The following is a 21292-nucleotide window of genomic DNA, read 5'->3' on the forward strand; positions in this document are numbered from 1 at the left end:
TTGGTTACACAACCATTTAGAGCGCGGCAATGAAAGGAGCAGGTTTCAAACTTGAATGAATAGGAAACAATGCCTGTGGCCTACGGCTTGTTCCCACAACATATTCGGTTTGTCGAAACGGTATGCACGGATTGTAAAATCGGAGATATTCTACGTCTGGTGAATTCATGACGATTAGGATACCGTTTGACACTCACAACATCGATCTACAGATAATCACGGTTACCGCTCAGACCTAATAATGATTCCATTCTCAAAGTAGCACATAGTCCATGAATCGGGGGCGTCGGGTCCTACAGACACTGCGAATAATAGGCGTTCTGCACCTGGCACGTATACGGCGACACACAGGTCGTTGGCCCCGTCCAGCCTTGACCTCCACACTGTCCCCAGTGCTGCGCAACGGCAGTCGCCGTGGTGGTCGTCGTCGTGGAGCCCGTGCCCGTAGCCGTAGCAGTCGCAGTCGTCCCCGTCGACGTCGCCGTATAACTCCCACCGGGGAAATAAGACTCCAGAACCGACAGGTAATACGCATACGCCGGCCCCGTCGTCGGCTCCATGCTGTAGATATAATCCCCCCACCAGGGCCCAGCAGCCCACCACTCCGCCCCGAGCCAGACATCCGCATTCGCCTCCATGTAGTCCAGCATGCCGGTCACGGCACTCTGGCAAACGCTATTCGCGCCCCCCGCGAACTCGCCCAGAAATGCTTTCTTGCTGTTACTGAGCAGCCAGGACGTCGCGGACGCGATCCGTTCTTGCCCGATTGTCGAGGAGACGCATGTGTCGGAGGTGCCTGAGCCATCGCTGTCGAGGTACTGGTGCATCTCGTAGATGAGCTTGCCGGCGACGGGGTCGGTGAGGTCCTTCAGGTTGTCGTTGACGGATTCCCAGGTCCATGCGCCGGACCAGGAATTGCCTTCGACGAAGATGTACTGGGAAGTGGCGCCTGCGGCGCGGATGGCGTTGATGGCGGCCTGGTTGAGATCCAAGACGGTGGTTTGGTCTTCTGTGTTGAACTCGTTGTCTGGATGTGTGAGCTAGACCTTGAGGTGAGGGGGGTGGGCCTTACTGGTGTCGAAGATGACGAGGTCATTGTCCTTGAATTGCGCGGCGACGGTGGTCCAGAAGGCGGCAAAGTCGCTGGTTGAGGTGATTATGTTGCCGTAGCTGTTTCTCTTAGTTGGTTTCTTGATTTCAGGTGGAAAGGCTTACTATCGTCCAAAGTTATGCGGGTCGACGATGGCGTGGGCACCAGTGGAGGTGATATAGTTGATGGTCTAGATGCTCGTCAATAAACAATCATAGTACTTGAGAGCATGAACATACCGAGACCAGATCAGCCATGTACGTCGCATCAGGAGTCCCGGTCAAGTTGTTGGGGACGAGACGTTCCATGAGAAATGGCACACGGAAGATATTCATTCCTGCTGCCCTCAAGATGCCAATGGCAGTCGTGTTGGGCCAGATGTAATCTGTGCCCAGCACACCAGGAATATTGCCGCTTCCAAACTCTGCGCCGGACTCATTGGAGCCAAACCCTATAGAAGGTCAATGGATGAGCTGGTCATGCAGATGGGTGCCTGACATTGAAAGGCCGAGGTTCTCTTGGTTTTGAACTTTGGGTCGGGTGCAGCAAGAGCAAGGCATGCTGTGCCGGCAACGGCGAAGAGCTGTGTAAACCTCATTACAAAAAACTGACTTTGAGAACTTGCCATAGGAGCTGAGCTTCAGACTGGACGAGATGCACTCATTTATATATGAAATCACTGAACCATGTGGAGTGAGGTAGAATGTCGATTCCGCCAAGTTCCTGTCCCGTCTCGGCACGGAGGCATGGTCAAGCTCATGCTACTTGTCTATAATCCTTTGACACAGGAGTATCCTTGGGTGTGAATTCGTCTCATTGCGAGTTGCATCTGGCGGATGGGTAGACGGAAATCACAGCTGGAAAGTTATTGTCGAGAAGACGGCCCGACAGGCCGTGCTTCTGATGGAAATAAGTGAGCGAGACATCCCTCACGTATCAGTTTGATAGAATGCTTCACATAGGTCCTCATGACATTACACCGTATATCACTCTTGGACGTATGGGGTGCATCACGTCTGTGCGGAGAAATCATCAACAGTTAATTAATTGCTGGAGCCGAAATTGCCGGCAGGATCAAGCAATTTTTGTCTCAGGTTTAAGTAGACTTGGCTCGGGCGAGTACCGCTACTTGTGCTGATCCAATTAATGATCGTTTTCTTGCAAGGTTGAATACTACAGTCAACAACATTGCGTGCACTGTGGTGTTGAATATCGAGGACAAGCAGCAAATCCGGCCTGTAGTCACTACTTCTATGCCACATATACCAGATCATAAATCTGATAGATGGAGAATGACAAGCGCCACTCCTGCAGAATTACAAACTGCCGCACCGGCCGGAGATGAGACGCCTCCTCGATTAGCCGAGCATGGGGCCGCGTCATCCGTGCAGACAGCAATATCAGCTTAATCTATCCTACCCCAGACGTGCGAATTCAACTGACAAAAGGGACTCCACACAGCCACTTGGGAATGTGCCTTACTGCTCGGATCCCCTTCAAATACGGAGGACACCTGCAGAGATGACACCCACGGAGGGGGATTCGCCGCCTGAGCATGGTTCTATCAAATTGAAAAGAGCAACAACGCGCCCTGGATATTGTCTGACAAATTCATAAACAGATGTCGCCCGTTTTTGCACGAATTATAATGAGCCCTTCCAGATCGAATCAGTTTTTGAGCGAAACTATTTAGGCTGTGGAGAATTACCCCAGGATGTCGCCCCGGATTCCCGTCACTTGCCTGTTACGACAAGGGCAGGAGTGCAGTGAGTCCTGACCTGCATGAATTGATCAGTAGCGAGACGATAGGACGTTTCTACTAGAGGCAGATAGAGGCAGTATAGACATCTAACCGCTTCCACCACGGCGATAGCCTCAGGAGCAGCGGCTACAGCCATTGTTACAACGGATCAGCGGTCCTGTTAGCCGTCTCAATAGATATCTTCTCAGTTTTGAGAGCAGGAAGAAGGGATCAGGATATAAAAGGATGGTCCAGAGCTTGCCGTGGAATGTCTGTCAACTCAGAGTGTCAAAGAACATCACTAAAGCATCAAAATGGCCTCCGCAATTTCCTACCGAATCTACAAGAATGCATTGATCTTCTCTGCCTTGCTGTCCTCTCGTGCGCAGGCGCAGCAGGTCGGCACATACACCACTGAGACCCATCCCTCGATGACATGGGAAACATGCACCAGCAGTGGAAGTTGCACCACCAACCAGGGCTCCGTGGTTATGGATGCGAACTGGCGATGGGTCCACCAGGTTGGCAGCACCACCAACTGCTATACCGGCAACACTTGGGACACCTCCATCTGCGATACCGACGCGGCCTGCGCCACTGAATGTGCCGTTGACGGAGCCGACTATGAATCGACCTACGGTGTCACCACCAGCGGCAGCCAGCTTCGCCTCAACTTCGTGACGGAGAACTCCAATGGCGCCAATGTTGGCTCCCGTCTTTACATGCTGGCAGATAGTACGCATTACCAGATGTTCAAACTGCTGAATCAGGAGTTCACCTTTGACGTGGACGTGTCCAACCTCCCCTGTGGCTTGAACGGGGCCCTCTACTTTGTGACCATGGATGAGGATGGCGGTGTCTCCAAATACGCCAACAACAAGGCCGGCGCCCAATACGGCGTGGGATATTGCGATTCCCAATGTCCGCGTGATCTCAAGTTTATCCAAGGCCAGGCCAACGTGGAAGGCTGGACCCCGTCGTCCAACAACAAAAACACTGGATTGGGCAACCATGGATCTTGCTGTGCTGAGCTGGATATCTGGGAATCTAACAGTATCTCTCAGGCTCTGACCCCCCATCCATGTGATACCGCCACCAACACCATGTGCACTGGTGATGCCTGCGGCGGCACATACAGCAGTGACCGGTACGCCGGCACCTGCGACCCAGATGGTTGCGACTTCAACCCCTACCGCATGGGCAACACCACCTTCTACGGCCCCGGCAAGACAATCGATACCAACTCGCCCTTCACCGTCGTGACGCAATTCATTACGGACGATGGCACAGATACCGGTACGCTGTCCGAAATCCGCCGCTACTACATCCAGAACGGCGTCACCTACGCCCAGCCCAACTCCGACATCAGCGGTATCAGCGGCAACGCCATCAACGCCGACTACTGCACGGCCGAGAACACCGTCTTCGACGGACCGGGTACTTTTGCTAAGCACGGCGGCTTGTCCGCCATGTCCGAGGCCATGTCCACCGGCATGGTACTGGTCATGTCGCTCTGGGACGACTACTACGCCGACATGCTCTGGCTCGATAGCACCTATCCCACCAATGCGTCTTCGTCGACTCCCGGTGCTGCCCGTGGCACCTGCTCGACCGACTCCGGTGTCCCCGCCACCATTGAATCCGAGAGTCCCGATTCCTATGTGATCTATTCGAACATCAAGGTTGGCCCGATCGGATCGACTTTCAGCAGCGGTTCCAGCTCTGGAAGCTCCAGCTCGACCTCGACTTCAACCACATCTACTAAGACCTCGACCACCTCGACCAAGACCACCACCACTGCGACGAGCACCTCGACTGCTGTGGCGCAGCACTATGGCCAGTGTGGTGGCCAGGGCTGGACCGGCCCGACTACGTGTGCCTCACCCTATACCTGCCAGGTGCAGAACGCGTACTATTCTCAGTGCTTGTAGTTGGATGAAGACGGAGGTTGATGGATGCGGATGCGGATGCTCGTGAAACGACAATGAAGGGTCACTTTACTTCTCCTTTTCATCTTCTTCCTCTATTTGGGTTTTTGTATTCGATCCCTAATTCTCTTCAATGTTATAGCTTCTCTACAATGCAAATGTTGTTGCGCACATCTTATTCCCATCCACGGCAAGATGACCTAACAATACAGGCGGTCAGTGCGCCCATCAGTTCAAAAATGGAGACAGTGCCAGGGTCAAAGGGGCGAAGAATGCCTGCTAGAGCCCTGCTCCAAAGAATTTTCCTCCCCAAGTCCCAATGATTTGCTACGGATTTGCATACGATCAGATGTGAAGACTCCCCATGTTCAAGGGTTGTCGACGCACCTGCTGCGCTATCCCAGTCTATACCAGTCATTAACTGACTTCGGTGGCAAAGAAAGCAGGTACTACCCTCCAGACCCTCCTGGAGTTGACATTATAATAGCGCTACTCGCTAGAATAAGAGCGCACAGGGGCAGAATACAAACAGGAACCGTTCAATCACCAACCACCGTCCACTCCACAATGTTTGACGCCGGTACGACCACTCTCGGCCGGCCTTCATTATCCTTAGGGTTCGAAATCGGTTCCACCCCCGAGCCAGGCAGCGTTACGATGGTCTGGGCGTGAGCCTCCACCAGTCCAGTGTATTTCCCTTGAACTGGTATCGGAGCCGCTCGCCGGGTTTCAGGTCATCGGGTAGTCCGTCCCCGTCCGCCGTCATTGTCCAGGAGTCTGACCAGGATTCCCCAGGGAAGAGGGTCGGGAACTGACCATCTGGGTTCTCGGACACATTTATCAGCTTATCGGGATTGTCCCAAAACTGATGTCGATAGCCGTCGCCCTCAAATGTCTCCCATTCCTCCTCTGTCTCTAGACTAGATTGATCTCGACAGCGATGGCGATAGACGCGGAATTGGCCATCTACCGGTTTGAATGCATAGGTGTGGAAAGTGATTGGTCGGAGTTCTTCATCCCCGGTTATGTTGTTATTGTTGTCCGGTAGACCGTGGTATATCACTCTGATAGAGATCTCCAGACTCCCTGTCAGAGGCATTGTTGGGCTACAGCTCAGCTCTAGACTAAGAACTGGTGCCCCTGGACTGTTATATTGATTAGCAGAGGAAGTCTCTACTATTTTAAAAGGAGGACTTACACTCTTTCACTTGGGCTGATAGGCGGTGGTGTTGTAGGCCGCGGAATAGGAGGCCGCTCCCCTTCGTTCACTGTGAATGTGATATGTGCACCCCCCGGAACCAAGACCGGTGGCCACTTGGGCTTATTTCCCACCTCCAGCTGCGTGCCCCAATCCCAGTTTGCAATCTCTTGCCCAGTCCAGAGAAGGCTATAGGTATAACCTGGCTGTAAGAGCTTTTGCCAGGTATCGGGAAAAGACAATTGATGGGTAACTTTGCAGCGGTCATAGTTATCTTTGCCTCCGCTGTATAGAATGATGGCGGCTCGTTCGGAAACTGCTGGGTTCTCGGGTCCGGTGTATATCTAGATTGCTCCTCAATACCGACTCTCTGGAGGCTGCTGCTCTCTGGATTATGACATAAGAGAATAAATTATCCCCGGCTAGGATCGATTATAGGGGACCAGCGCAGCCAGAATGGTTGGTTGATGTCTTTGGTGTTATTCCTCTCTTTCTGATTCGCTATAGCCATTATCTGGCTCATCGCTTAGAACCCTGCGAAGAGAAGCTGAAACAGAATAGTTTTGGTTCCGAGACTCCGTCCAGACTGACGGGCTGCCGCCTAGCTCCAGAACCAACTGTGGGGTATCGGGCCTGTGTTGTACGCTCGTTAGCGGTTTTTTGATCTCTTTTATTTTTCATGACTGGCGTAATAAACATACAGCCTATCCCTCTCTCTCCATTTGATGTACGAATCCATTTGGTCGTTCATGGGCACTGTTGACTCGAACCGAGTGTGGGAATTTTCGGTTTGGAAGAGAGGAAAGTCGGAAAGGGGAAAGGAGCCTCATAAACTACTAGTCACTATCTATGGCTTGTCAAGTGGCTATTAACTATGCACGGTTAAGATGACTTAACAGTTTTACGCTTTAGAATGTTGTTTATTGTGGCGTCTAGGACACTGACATGCAACACTTCAGACAATATCTTTTCCCTGACCGAGCTATCATATCTCATTTCAGATCGACCAGGTAGGTCTCATCTTGATCTTATGGCAAATGGCAAATGCTTATGCTGGTCCATACTACCGTGCCATTTGTCTGCTGGATATTTTACCCGATTGGGAAATTCGCCAAATCGCCGAGGTTATCCCGTCGCGATAACAGCTCACAAGTCACAACCTGCGTCCCGGTTGGGGTTCAACAATGACTTCTTCTTCTTCTTCTTCTTTCTTATACTCGCTCAGGCGGTATTTCGGGCCGTTTCCCGACGCTTCTACTCAGCCCAGTCATATATTATATGAGAACCCCAGATCCAGCACCCTCATGTACCGTGTCGACTTCCGGTGCGCTTTGTAATTGCGCGTCCGCATCGAAAATGTCCCAACAAACAGATCTTCAATGGCAACAAGTAAGTCCCGGTCATTGGGAGCGTGGCATCGACGAGGTCGAGCAGTTTTACACCTCCCTGGCGAAAGCGTATCAAGGCAGCGGGCGGAACTTCTTCACCATCACGGGGTTCGTCCCATTCTCTGTCAAGGCAGATGATAGTGTTTGCAAGCAGGAAACAGCCAGAAAAGTTGAACATGCCCTGCGGAAGGCATGGGTGCATCTGCGTTTTGACCACCCGACCATTGCTTCGTGGGTAGAATGGGACTGCGAACGCCAGCGCTGCAAAAAGATATATGAATCTCCCGCCGGGCAGGATTCCCTTCAGTCCTGGGTGGAGATAACCTTTTCCACCGTGTCAGACGGTACTTCCGGGCTCGACTGGTGTAATTCAGATCCTCCAGTGCCTAAGCTACCGACTCTCTTTCTGATCTGGTCATCTCCTCGCGGTGAAGGACCACTCCAGGGTGATCTTGTGCTCCGTGCCCGTCACGACATCATCGACGGCGTTGGGACTTTGATGTTATTCGATAATCTGTTTGCGCACGCGTCCAGAGCCTACGAGCGAGCGTCAGATTATCCTCTTCCTCGTTTTGGTACGGAATACGCAAATTTGAGTCCCCCGTTCCGTGTAGCTGCGGCGCTGCAGCCAAGCATGTCTCCCGAGCAAAGGGAAAGATTCGAGTCGACCATGGCATACAACGCCTTCATGAAGCACGATCGTATAGGAGTTGCCAGCGTCCCCTTCAGGAAGGGAGAACGCCTACCGGGAAAGCATCAGAGGCTTGCGATCACTCTTCCCATCCAGCAAACCACGGCGATTCTCAGCGCCTGTCGACGGCTAGGCCTGAGTGTAACGCATGCATACCATGCAGCGATTGCGATGGCGGTGCGGGATCTTCAGGATCGGCGGGATAGCGAACGCCTAGTGAGATATGTCAACTACAGCCTGATCAACGAGCGCGGGAATTGCTTGAGCCCGTACGATACTTCTCTCCATGCAGCGGCGGTCTACCACTCTGTTTCATGCAGGCTGCTCATTGTTGATACCACGGTTCCGAGTATAACTGACAGCTCGAGCGCGGCAGAGGTGAACAGGGAGGAGTTTCTAAGGATCACAAAGACTGTCAGGGAGTTCTACCTGGGGATTCGGAAGGACAAAGATCATATCCAGATGATACCCTCGTGGTTCGCCAGCAACACCATCCCCTACCCGCCTGACGACGCCACGCCCCCAGTCCCAGAACCGAATCAATCGCCGTCGGTTTCAATCTCCGGCTTGGGTGTGGTGGACAATGTGATCAGCCCGTCGCATGGGGCATTCGAGCTGGCAACGCCGTGGGTGACCGGTGAGGAACTAGGGACGGGTCTCGGCCTGTTCCTGGGGACCTGGAAGGGGGAGTTGACGCTGAGTGCGGCATACAATGATGCATGGCATGATAAGGAAGAGGTAGTGAGGTTTATCGAGCGATGCAACGTTATCGTGGTCCAGGGGCTTACATTGTGACCTTTGACTTGATTTGAATAATCAAAGACTCTGTGGTTCTACACTAAGTATTGTGTGGTCGATGGATGGAGATAGAGACCGCCATCAGGATATATATTGCCAATAGACCCGACAACAGCAGTGGGTTTCAGACTAACGCAGACATTCTAATCGCCAAAAATAGCGGCGCACATCCATAACTTCCCAAAGATCGTTTTAATTTCCTAGACAGAAAATGAGGCTGTAGCTCTGGCAGAATGAACACAACGATGGCTATACACAGTGTCGGAGATCGGGGTGTTGATGTATTTCCGCTGAGTCATGACTTCGAACCCTCTGATTAGTCTGGCCATAGGGACTAGGGAGTAACTTTACTGCAAAGGGTCACTGGATATAACAATCAGATCCGTTAGCCGATTGTGGATTCTATCGGCCTTTTGAAGGCGATGCTCACATCGCTCTGTAAGTGAGTACGGAGTTTACGGGCTCGGCATGCGATCAATGCTGCGACGCCGAATCCAAGAAACGTTCCTAGGATTGAGCACATACTCAGGGGCCTTATAAAGTGGTAGCACCGCGCTCACAATGAGAGTGTAACATACGCCATCTAGTCGCAATGGCAGAATATTCAACTTCGTCTTCGGCCCAAGGCGGCTCCTGGAAGGAGATGCGCAAAGGCTGCCTGATTGCTATTGGCATGAGCTTTCTCCTCCTACAGCTTTTATTCCTTGGAAACATGTCATATCTCTATGCGACACAGTACCAAGATACAAGCCGCATCCACAATCTCAACATCCTGTATGTCGACTACGACGGAGGACTTATTGGTCAGTCAGTTCTTGATGCGTACGGCATGTTACAGAGTCCCGGCTTTCCTACTCTGGAGCAGTCGCCTGCATCGGACTATCCCGATCCTGCCGATGTCAGAAAAGCCGTCTGCAAGGGCAACTACTGGGGCGCCGTGTACTCGGTTCCCAATGCGTCGAGAAACCTATCATCGGCGCTAGCCAGTGGAACGGACATCGGAAACACGCTCACTTATGTCTGGAACGGAGCCAGATACCCAGCCTTCGCACAGAGTGCAGTCTACTCCAACATCCTCACTCTGGTGGGAGCGGCAAGGTCGGCATACTATGCCCGCAACGGGTCGAACGTCGCAGCATCAGCTCCACTATCAACCAACGCAGCAAGTCTCCAGGCCTTCCTCAACCCCATACAAGCCACGGAGATCAACATTAAGACGACCGAGCAGGGCCCGCGCGTGTTGTACAACACCGTCTCCATAGTGATGCCGATCATCCAGCAGTTCTTCTTCATGATGGCGCTGAACGGTATCTCGGCTAAATTCCACGTCCTGACGAAGCTCAGCCCCCTCAGCAACGGTCTGCTGCGCATGTGCCTCTCCCTCGCCTATACCTTCATCGCCTCTCTGTGTCAGACCGGGTACACCTGGGCCTTTCGGGAATACTGGGACGTGAACAGCAACCAGTTCGTGCTCTGCTGGATGGCGATATGGCTGTACATGCACATCAACTTTCTCATTGTGGAGGTCGTCACCGCGTTCGTGCCCATGGAGTTTCTCCCGTTCTGTATCCTGACGTGGGCGATCATCAACGTCGCCAGCACCATCAGTCCATTCGAGTTGAACCCGGGTTTCTTCCGCTGGGGGTACGCGCTTCCGTCGCACGAGCTGTACCAAGTCCTCGTGCAGATCTGGAGCGACGGCTGCGAGAACCAGCTGTATCGTGCGCTGCCTATTATGTTCTCGTGGTGGATTGTCGGGTTGGCGGCTGTGGTGTTTGCGAATCGTCACCGGTGTGAGATGGCGGTGAAGGCGATGGTGGCTGAGAAGTAATCTGTGCACTGGGAGAGTAAGGAGAATGGGAATTAGATTCATGAACGGAGATGATTACAGAACAGAATGAGAAGGAGATGCTGCATGCCGAACTTCCGGCCCGAGCCGGAATCCTGTTGCCTGTTCGAAGCACTATCGAGTCATGTATTCGAGTCGACTTTATTGACCTGCATCCACATTGACCCCTCAATTCAAGGATCGTCCCACAGTTGGTGGATGGGTGTTTTACATATTCGTTCTTGTTGGTGGATTAACCACTGAGTAAGCATGGCTACTATTATGGAAATACAAGCGGTATATTGAATCGCATACTGGCAGTTGATGCATTCCATGCATCACCGCAGAAGAAGTCCACTATGTCCCCAGATTTGACCTCCAATAACACCTTCTCATGCAGGTCCAGGAACGAACCTGGAGAAACATGGGGAGAGCATACAGACTATTGGAAGTGTTCTGACAAGATTTTCCACGAGTTGAGGTCGTGAGGATGCGGAAGCGCAGAATAAGTGAGACATGCGTTGAGTCTAGGAAGTCAACGCAGTACACAATATATGCACATCCTGAAGAGGGGAATGTAGGGGCCATTTATCCGGAATTAAGAGGAATGATGGTCATGATTGGACGGATGAATGGACCCTGAAGCCCTGCATGAGGGGGACCTAGCCCTTTGCTGTTGACGATATTGTGGTCTGTCCATCGGTCTAGTACGTCAATGCCTTGTTCAGAAGATAGAGGCCATCGGAAAGAAATGATTTCAAGGAGAGAAAGATCACATTGAGGAGTCAGAAGATTATCTCCGTAACTATTGCTTTCTGACTTCCATTGAGAACTCCGGTATCAGAGCTGTCGGCTTCATATCACCGAATGACAATGGACCAATCACAATATGTGAAGAGATCTAAGTCTGCTAAGAAAGCTAAGGATGCAGGGCTATTTCTTGAATCGCAGTATGGGGAATTCAGGGTAGATAGATCACTGCCATAAACTGGAATAGACGGAAGTAATCGATGATATAATCCACCTATCATTCACTTCGCCCTCAAACATCATGCGACATTAGTAGCGGTGCAATGTCGGCTCGGACTGCCAGACGAATACGAAGAGCCATATTTGATTTTTAATGAACACATGTTGGTGAGACTATCAACCTGCAACACCTGTGGCGCCAATGGCTGAAAGAACCCAGTGCTAGGCCTGGAAAGATAACCTCAATCCTCGATCGGTCGAGGCTCTAAGACATTCTCAAACAACCCGAGGCCAGAAAGAGTCTCTAACATGCTTGGAGGCAGGCCGAGAACTGCTAAATGTCTCGGCGAGATTCCGGATTTGTGGAATTTCCGACGAAGCTTTCGGGCCCAAGTGGAGATTTCTAATCCCTTTCGGTGCCGGCGTGTTAATATAGGGATTTCATGATTCAATCTCCAACAGCATGGAGCATCCAATCTGATCAGTCTCACCCTGGATTGGTCAGACCGCAATTTAGGTTGTCTTCTTCAGCATCATTCTCTTTCACTTTCGGTTTGAACCGTTCGAAGGATGCCCCTGTTCTCGGTCGCACCCTGTATAGATAGCAGATAGACACATATAAACCTTCAGAAATCCTCACAATGAATACTTTTCTGTCCTCATCAGCGCTCCTTTTGTCTTTCTTATTCTATTTATCTACCACTTTTTAGGGTATTCTGTTGACCAGAACCTTGTTCGATCTTTCTAAACACAGTCCAACCACTCTACTTCCGCTCTCTCACGATGCATTTCTTCCAATCCTCCCTCGTGGCCGCGACCATGGGCGCTGCGCTGGTCGCTGCTGCTCCTGCCGCTGATCTCGAGACTCGTGGCTCTTGCACCTTCACCTCTGCTGCTGCGGCCAAGTCCGGCAAGGCCTCCTGCTCCACCATAACCCTGAGCAACATCGCCGTCCCCGCCGGTGAGACTCTGGACCTGACTGGCCTGAAGACCGGTGCCACTGTAAGTCTTCCTTGATTGGTATGTTGACTGCCGTCGGCTAACGTTGACAAAGGTCATCTTCGATGGTACCACCTCCTTCGGCTACAAGGAATGGACCGGCCCCCTGATCTCCATGTCCGGAACCAGCATCACCGTCAAGCAGAACTCCGGTGCTAAGATTGACTGTGGTGGTGCTCGTTGGTGGGACGGCAAGGGAAGCAACGGTGGCAAGAAGAAGCCCAAGTTCTTCGCCGCCCACAAGCTGAACCAGTCCAACATCAGCGGTCTGAAGATCTACAACACCCCCGTCCAGGGCTTCAGCATCCAGTCTGACCACCTCACCATCACCGACGTGCTGATCGATAACTCCGCCGGTACCAGCTTGGGCCACAACACCGATGCCTTCGACATCGGCTCCAGCACCTACATCACCATCGACGGCGCCACCGTCTACAACCAGGATGACTGCCTGGCCATCAACTCTGGGGAGCACATCACCTTCACCAACGGCTACTGCAATGGTGGCCATGGTCTCTCCATCGGCTCCGTCGGCGGCCGCAGCGACAACACCGTCAACGATGTCACCATCTCCAACTCCCAGGTCATCAACTCCCAGAACGGTGCTCGTATCAAGACCGTCTACGGCGCCACTGGCTCCGTCACCGGCGTCAAGTTCGAGGACATCACCCTCAAGGGTATCAGCAAGTACGGTATTGTCGTGCAGCAGGACTACGAGAACGGCAGCCCCACTGGCAATCCCACCAACGGCGTCAAGGTCTCCGACATCACCTTTGAGAAGGTCACCGGTACCGTGAGCAGCTCCGCCACTGATGCGTACATCCTCTGTGGATCCGGCAGCTGCACCAACTGGACCTGGTCTGGCAACAGCATCTCCGGCGGCAAGAAGAGCAGCAAGTGCAAGAATGTTCCTTCTGGCGCTTCTTGCTAGACTCGTCTCTAGAAAATCTACGGGCCTGTGAGTAGGCTGCCAAGAGAGTGTTCCGTTCGTGTCTCAACCTTTGTATTTAATCCATTAATTGTATACTAAAAAGACCTATTCATGTCAAGACCCCGAATCTCGCAATCACTCCCTAGATCAATCACCCGAGCATCAGCGCCGGACGTAAATAACATCAAGTGCCTAGTCTTTGGCGACTCGAATAACGCCAAATCTGGAATCACGCTGTCATGGATTTTTGGCAAGGTCTTTTGGTGGGCTGATCGGTGACAGAATACCGACGGCGGTGATATGTGCAAGACCTCTCATGTCATGGTTTGCTGCCGCAATGCGAACCTGATCTTGCTACAAGGCTTCACTGGAGAACTTGCCCAGTCGTCATTGTGCCTTGCATAATATCCAATGGGCTAATTTGAATCGATTTCGATCGTTGTGTCTGAGGAATGCAGGGTTGGTCATCGGCCCAGTGTGCCCTCCGCATAATTGCGGTCTGGAATGCAAGGGGCTTTCCCATCCAGCAGTGATCTACCCAATGTTTTGATCGTGTTGCTACTTATATACATTCTCCATATTCTCAATCCGTCCCCCTCTTCCTTCGTCGCCAGCACTCTTCATAGTCTGCATCATGTATCTCACTCAGGGACTCACCCTCGTGTCCCTCGCGACATTCAGCCTCGCGATCCAGCCCCCCAACTTCGCTCAAACTCACACCAAGCACACAAGCAACAGCGAGGACCACCCTACCGTCCGCGACATCTTCCAGTTCCCGGAAAACGGCTCCTTCATCGACAATGTGGTCGTCCGCCAGGACGGCACCCTCCTGCTCACCCGCATCGACGTCCCAGAAGTCTGGTCCGTGGACCCCCAGACAGGCTCCGGCTCCCTGGCCTACTCGTTTGCAGAGCAAGGCAGCGAAATTACCAGCGTCTTCGGCATCACCGAGGTCGACTACGACGTCTTCGCCGTGGTAGCCGGGAAATTCGACCTCAAGAACTTCGCGGCCGAGCAGGGGTCCTTCGCCGTCTGGGCACTCGACTTCAACAATGACGGCAACTATGATGACCTCGAGGTGCCGGCTAATATGTGGTTCAGCCTCAACGGGAATACACCCAGTGCAGTCACCAAGATTGTTGACATCCCCGAAGCCAAGGCGCTGGGTGCTTCGACGCTGTACAGGCCCGGCCGTGAGGCGCGGTACTTGCTCATTGCGGATAGTCCCGAGGGGATGATCTGGAGGGTGGACTTGGATTCCGGGGAGTATGCGGTTGCGATGCAGGATGAGTCGATGCTGCCTGCGCCGAATGCGCCGCCTATGGGTGTCAATGGGATCCACGTGGTTGGGGAGTATCTGCACTACGTGAGCGTCACGAAGAAGGAATATCGCCGGGTGATGATCGACGAGGTGGCGAACGCGGTCGGGCCGTTCGAGTTGATTACGACTGAGATCACCCCGGATAATTTTGATATTGCCGACGATGGGACGGCGTACTTTGCGACGAATCCGGAGAATACGATTGTTATGTATACGCCTGAGGGCGAGATTGTGGATGTTGCTGGAGGGAAGAACTCGACTGTGCTACCTGGGCCAACGTGCTGTGTGCTGGATAGAGATGGACAGACGTTGTATGTTGGCACTAATGGGGGACTGATGGCTCCGGTGGGTGGGACGTACAAGGAGCCTGGGAAGGTGGCCGCTGTTTCGCTTTGGTAGAAGGCTGGAAAGAGACCGTTTCGTCGAGGAAACGGTTTAGAATCTCAATGCAGTGTCTACTGGACTTGGTTCGTGCCCGAGAATTAGAGTATATCGAATGTATAATCTTAATAACCTGTGCTCTATAGTAGTTGGCTCTTCCTGGCATGGTTCATCGTTTTAGGCGCATCAGTAACATTTACTGGGCTTTGATCTATCAATTTGCAATTAGGAAATTGTACGACTTGATATCAACGGGCCGACTTCCGCTGAAGGATATATGGCCCGACAGGCCTATTCCAGTATACCGAAATGGCTGGCTATCTGAGGCCCTAGTGTCTGGGGGAGAATGGTAGAGGAAGTGTCAGGAGCGAGAGGTCCCAGATAATTGCATATGTCGCGAGGAAGTAATAGCTAATTAGCCATTTCGGATGACGTCCAAATAACATGACTTGATTGAAGTGGATCAAGGCATTTCCGCACAGTAAGTCTGTGAAAGAGATCCTAGTTCCTAAAGAGATTGCATGGTGGACATCGACATCTGTTTACATACTGAGCTGAGGCGTTTCTATGTACTAGCCGTCTCTGACTACAAGCAAAGGCAAGGCGAATGTATGACGCACTGGAATCACTCCGACGACAGCAATTCGACCAACTAGCCAGACAGTCCTCCTCATCATCAACATGCATATCGTCGCACTCTTCCATCGCACCGTGCTTTCGGAGAACATCGGCTACTTCAACGTGTCCCTTTCCGATGGCCAATGCCAGAACAGACGGAAAGGATCCTATGCGCATGTTGGGTTCCGCCCCGTGACGGAGGAGAAACTCGACGACTTCCACGTTGCCAGCGGTCACAGCTACCGAAAGGGGTGTCTCGCCAGTGTCGCTCTTCTCATTGACATCGAAGCCCCGATCAAGCATCTTGGCAACCAAAGAGCACTTACTTGATCGAGTGGCCTTGACCAAAGTAATGTGCTGTTTTCCTCGGTGGACGGGGCGTGGATCGGCTCCATGGTCTATCAAAAGCTCCGCCTTGTCGAAAAAAGGTTGGCTCATGGCGCATGCCAGAGGGGGTAGTAACCAGCCCTTCCGAGAACGTTTTCGAATAGAGGGGTCACCCCGTTGGAGGGCTTCCGAGTATGCATTGGGGTCGAGGCCCAACTCGAGAAGTTTCCTGAGCACCTCGATGCTCAAGTTCCTGACGATCCAAAACAGCAGAGTCGGATCGTTGCCAGTCCCTACTTGACCCGCGCCTTTTTCAAGTAGAAGTCTTGCTATTTCATCCTGGCCAAGCCTTGCAGCGTAAGATAGGGGCATTTCATCGTCAATGTTGATATTTGTTCCAGCACGCTTGTTCAAGAGTTCCTTCGCACAGTCCCAGTTTCGATTCTGCATCGCAACCTGGAATGCATTCTCATGGCTCATCGTCCGGTCGCAGCCAGATTGATCAACGTGATCCAGAAGCATCTCCAAAACGCGGCGGTGCCCATTACCGACTGGCACCTCGATCCAGCAACACACGGACAGCCTCGACATGCCCGTTCGCCGCCGCGCAGCGGAGGGCTATAGAGTCTTCGTCGTCTATTGAAACGCCCTGATCCAAGACCAGATTAAGGCCCTCAAGGTATCCTCGGTGGGCACAGGAAACGAAGAAGTCTCGATCTCGTGGAACTTTAGCCCCGCGCGCAAGCAAGTACGAGGCGATGTCCAAATGGCCACCTCCCACGGCGAATTTCATGGGCGTCATTTCCCGAATCGACTTCGTGTCTAGATCGACACCGAGATCCACCAGGAGCTTGACTCCTTCCATGTTACCACGTATCACCATATAATGAAGACAGGAGATTGCTTCATCAGGGGCATCACCGGGTGCCGTGTGATGGACATCAGCGCCTTTTGGATAAGAAACGCCATACATCCCGCATCACCCGACCAAGCAGCATCAAGAAGCGGTGTCCGTCTCATTTCGTCCTCCACGTGGATATTTGCACCTTTGCTGACGAGTAGTTGGATCAATTCCAGCTTTCCCAGACTTGCGACCCGGGCCAGTGGCGTTATCGGTCTGCAGTAGTGTTGTTCAATATCGGCACCATACTCATCGAGGAGGAGCTCGATCACTCGCGTTTGTTCATGTTCTAGCGCGTAGCAAAGGGGCGTGTGCAATGGTTCGTCGCAAATCGGTATGATCGAGCCGATTTCCGCGTTGATGTCGCCTGGCTTTGCCGCCAGTGATCGTCTGACGACATTTTCAAGACCATGGCAAGCACGAAAGGCAAGAGCCGTGTGTTGCTCGTAGTCTGCGTTGTATCGGTGGATGTATGGGGTTATGATGCTGAAGATATATCGGTTTGTGCGGGCGAACGCGTTAAGCCATGCTTGATTCTGGAGGTGTTTGGCTATCTCCAGCAGGAGCTCGATTAGTAATGACAAAAGATCCATGATCAAAGCGTTTAAGTAGAACCTCAACGCTGGGAATGAGAATTGGAAGAAAAGACGAAACTATTGGGTGTGTGATGAGGGAGTGAGCAAGGTGTCGTGTGTTGTAAACAAACAAGTATCCTCTTTTCAGACACTGCTGAGGCGAATTTTGATCGTAAGGTCAGACAGGTGGACTTCTTGAATTATCACATCAGCTGTGCCATCACTTCCATAGATGCGTGTCGCAAGCTGCTCATTTAGTATTAATAATTGGCATCTGGCCCTTCTCTGCTACACTCAGAATGGTTAGATTAATTGATCCTGATATCATGCCCGTACAGTATGTCTATGGTCTAGTTCTGTTAAACTTCAATTCACATCTAGCTGAAGAGCAAAGCATGGGTGAGACAGTTTGATCATGTATCACTTGCAGTTCGAACCTTACCTCAATGTTAAATATAAAGGAATAGCTGATGCAGACTGAACGCTTTTTTTTTTTTTTTTTTTGGCAATGTTCTTCCTATTATTTATTCTGGCTTGTCATAACTTCCACATCTGCGCCACTTTATCTAGCTGCTTAGGTGCACGTCAGAAGACTTTATATGTAGCGATTTCAGGATAGACTTTTGTTGAACTCAAGCCAAAACTGACTACTCTTCTCTTCACTCTGTGATCTGAAGCAAGGACTGCCTGCACTGTTATGTTGTGTCAAAAGTCATGGCTTTCCAATGTCGAAAGATATACTCCAAGTCTGGAAGAGTCACATGACCGGGATGAGTACCGGTGCCCATGCCTCAGGCTCCCACATGGTGCGGAGAACAACAAACTGGGGAAAAACGTGCGAATTTCCGCCGGATCCTGTTTACTCTTCCTGCTGCGGTCCGCTACCGGCTTCGGCGTTCCTCATTTCCAGATTCAAATCATGTCTGAACATCCATCAGACCGGCTCAGCGCAGAATATCGTTTAGAGTCTGGTAGATACTCGAATTACACTCGTTCACCATTGCCGACGCGAGTCAGCAGTGCGTGCGAGAGATGCCGCCGCCACAAAACTCGGGTATGGATGCCCATCAGCCCATTTGCGATCCTCTTTCTTGAGAGACCACTGACGTTGTTGCTTCTGCTTGTCTTGGTCTGCAGTGTGATCCCTTCCGACCTTGCTCCCTTTGTGCACGAGCAAAAGTGGATTGCCAACCACTTCTTGCTAGTCAGACTCGCAAGGATAGCACTCGAAAGTAAGTCGCTAGGGGACTTGATCATTGTCGAGTAAAATCTCTCGTTCTCCTCGATTACACTAACGATTAACAGTTCAAAGAGAATTTTGAGAAGTCGTCAGCGACAGAGAACCGCGTCAACAGTTGCCGCTGACCACACCACAGAAAGCCTCAATGACCCCAGCAATGAGGCTTCAGTGGAGGCCAGTAACAATGAGAGCCGTGTATCTACAGATGGTCGTGCTACACATCCGGCAATTGACTATGGCGAAGCGGAATCCACCATGGGAATCGTTCAAAAAATATGTGAGCTTGGTAGGCAGCATATCGATGAGCAAGCCACGTCTGCCATTCCAGGCTACCGAGCGAGCACCAGCGTTGCCAAGCGGCGCACAGGAACTACCGGTCAACGGCTTCCCATTTCTTCGATACTCGGTCAGAATTTACCGCCGACGGAGGTGATGTATTCGTTGCTTGAGGACTACTTTGATGCAGTCCATTGGTTCTCTCTCGCCATATATGAACCCACCTTTCGCAGGAAACTTTCCTCCATCGCCGATGGGCTTGCCTATCCCTCCCAGAAATCATTCTTGCTGCTCCTTGCAGTCGTACTGGGCATGGGAGCGTGGTATCGGTCACAGAGGAGGACCACTGATTTGACCGACAATGGAGATTGGCAACAATTGAGTGCAGACCTCTTAAAGATTGTTGAGTCGCACATTGTTGAGTTGATGGACCAACCTTCTGTCACAGCAGCCCAGATTTGCATCCTTTTTGGATCGTACCACGTCTATCACGGGCGTCCCAATCTCTCCTTCTCTTTACTTGGTGCGACTATCAAGATATCCCAGGCGGCAGGGTTGCACCGTGAACCCTCGAGGGGCAACTTTGAGGATATCGAAGAAAGGAAGCGCGTATGGTGGACCATTTACACCTGGGACCGATTCGCGTCAATCACCTATGGTCGACCACTAGGGATCAACGACAAGGACTGCAATCTCAACATGCCAGCGGATATTTTCGAAAATCCCTACTTTGTTGCACCAAGATCAGAGCAGGGATATACCGTCTGTTACTCCACATATCAAAGGGAATTGAACCGTCTCTACCTCATGGCATCCACTGCCCTGGAGGCGATTTTCGGCTCGCGGACGTCGGGCTCTTCTGAGGAACTAGCGGGGGACGCATACCTTGCGCTCGTGAAAGAAGCGACTCAAAACCTTCAGCGATGGCGGGATGAGTTACCCGAGCATCTAGTCCTAGACCTCGAGAGGGATTTCCTGCCTGACAGCGGGCTTTGCGCGAGGGCACATGCCCTACAATCCTTGTCCCTGCACTTGACCTACGATAACATCCTCATTGTCCTCCACCGGCCTTTATTAGCAAGGCAAGTCAATCACTTATCGATAAATCATCAGGCTACTAGCAGAAGCGGTGGGATAGATTCTCCCAGCTGTCATGCGAGCGGGGCATCGCCAGCACAAAGAGACCCAGCATTCGAAGCTGTATCGCCGAATGCATCTGCCACAAGTCCAGTACACTGGTGGAATGCGGCCTTGAGAACATCCCGAGTGACCGAGTTACCGGCCCTGGCTCAACTTGCGACGGATAGTCATTTGGTTGCCTTCTTGGCCATAAATCTATTCAACGCGGCAATTGTGCTGGCGGTCATGGCTCTGTCAGATCCACTCTCCGACACGGCACAGGTCGTGAAGCGGACGATAACTCGTATCTTGCGTCTGCAGGATCTTCTGGGAAAGCGCTCGGCATTATCGAAGCAGAGTACGACGGTTTTGAAGAATGTGGTCACATTGCTCCTCCGCCGTGAATCAGAGGCTATCCTGGCTCCAATCACGACAAACAATCAGCAAGAAGGTCACCAGTCTGTGATAGACTTTGCACCAATGTCCGTAGAGGATACCCTCCGACTGCCCCTCGACGCGACTCTGGAACTATTCGATGCCCCGGCGCGACGATCAGCATGGCCAGACCTGAGCAGGGCTCATCGCCTCAACGAAAGTTTAGCATCAGTGCAATTCGGTGAGTGACTATTCTTGCTGACGAATAGCCCCACGACTGGAATTGCTGAACTGTGGTCTTCTCTCTAGTCGTTCCCTCCGGCAATGATGATCCCTCCATCAACTGGTATACGAGTAGAGACACTCACGAAGCTCGCGGTACCATTCAGGACACGTTCCAATCAGATCATGCATGGCAGCAATCTGCCCCGAATGAATGGCATGACCCCAGCGTTCCTCTTGGGGCGATGGAAACCACAACCTACGGGACAGGTGAACGCGGGTTGTACTGGCTATGGGATATGTCATGGAATGGAACGGAGTCATAGGCTTTGATCATCTGCCTAACGTATGACCAATTTCTAGGAAACAGAAGGAA

General features: G+C 51.9%; 7 protein-coding genes across 7 annotated transcripts; 4 read left to right on the forward strand and 3 right to left on the reverse strand.

The window, feature by feature from the left end:
• Positions 1-293: 293 nt before the first annotated feature.
• CDV56_107888 (uncharacterized protein) lies at positions 294-1718 on the reverse strand (the record flags this gene model as incomplete). The annotated part of the gene is made up of 5 exons (XM_026761507.1): positions 294-1027; positions 1073-1170; positions 1216-1280; positions 1330-1541; positions 1589-1718. 5 exons carry the CDS (start codon positions 1716-1718, stop codon positions 294-296), a joined length of 1239 nt encoding a protein of 412 aa, XP_026615683.1.
• Positions 1719-3145: 1427 nt separating this feature from the next.
• CDV56_107980 (uncharacterized protein) lies at positions 3146-4762 on the forward strand (the record flags this gene model as incomplete). Its single annotated transcript, XM_026761599.1, has 1 exon — positions 3146-4762. One exon carries the CDS (start codon positions 3146-3148, stop codon positions 4760-4762), a length of 1617 nt encoding a protein of 538 aa, XP_026615684.1.
• Positions 4763-5411: 649 nt separating this feature from the next.
• On the reverse strand, positions 5412-6708 carry CDV56_108059 (uncharacterized protein; the record flags this gene model as incomplete). Its single annotated transcript, XM_026761678.1, has 4 exons — positions 5412-5904; positions 5958-6301; positions 6491-6590; positions 6659-6708. 4 exons carry the CDS (start codon positions 6706-6708, stop codon positions 5412-5414), a joined length of 987 nt encoding a protein of 328 aa, XP_026615685.1.
• Positions 6709-7313: 605 nt separating this feature from the next.
• Positions 7314-8831, forward strand: CDV56_108121 (uncharacterized protein; the record flags this gene model as incomplete). Its single annotated transcript, XM_026761740.1, has 1 exon — positions 7314-8831. The coding sequence occupies one exon, from the start codon at positions 7314-7316 to the stop codon at positions 8829-8831; it is 1518 nt and encodes a 505-aa protein (XP_026615686.1).
• Positions 8832-12414: 3583 nt separating this feature from the next.
• On the forward strand, positions 12415-13561 carry CDV56_108266 (glycoside hydrolase family 28 protein; the record flags this gene model as incomplete). Its single annotated transcript, XM_026761885.1, has 2 exons — positions 12415-12633; positions 12686-13561. 2 exons carry the CDS (start codon positions 12415-12417, stop codon positions 13559-13561), a joined length of 1095 nt encoding a protein of 364 aa, XP_026615687.1.
• Positions 13562-15805: 2244 nt separating this feature from the next.
• Positions 15806-16799, reverse strand: CDV56_108352 (ankyrin repeat domain-containing protein; the record flags this gene model as incomplete). The annotated part of the gene is made up of 2 exons (XM_026761971.1): positions 15806-15828; positions 15884-16799. The coding sequence occupies 2 exons, from the start codon at positions 16797-16799 to the stop codon at positions 15806-15808; spliced, it is 939 nt and encodes a 312-aa protein (XP_026615688.1).
• A 1945-nt stretch (positions 16800-18744) lies between these two features.
• On the forward strand, positions 18745-21242 carry CDV56_108428 (fungal specific transcription factor domain-containing protein; the record flags this gene model as incomplete). Its single annotated transcript, XM_026762047.1, has 3 exons — positions 18745-18916; positions 19061-20935; positions 21004-21242. 3 exons carry the CDS (start codon positions 18745-18747, stop codon positions 21240-21242), a joined length of 2286 nt encoding a protein of 761 aa, XP_026615689.1.
• Positions 21243-21292: the final 50 nt, after the last annotated feature.

The sequence above is a fragment of the Aspergillus thermomutatus genome (genome assembly GCF_002237265.1).
Source record: "Aspergillus thermomutatus strain HMR AF 39 chromosome Unknown NODE_60, whole genome shotgun sequence".
Lineage (NCBI taxonomy): Eukaryota > Fungi > Ascomycota > Eurotiomycetes > Eurotiales > Aspergillaceae > Aspergillus > Aspergillus thermomutatus.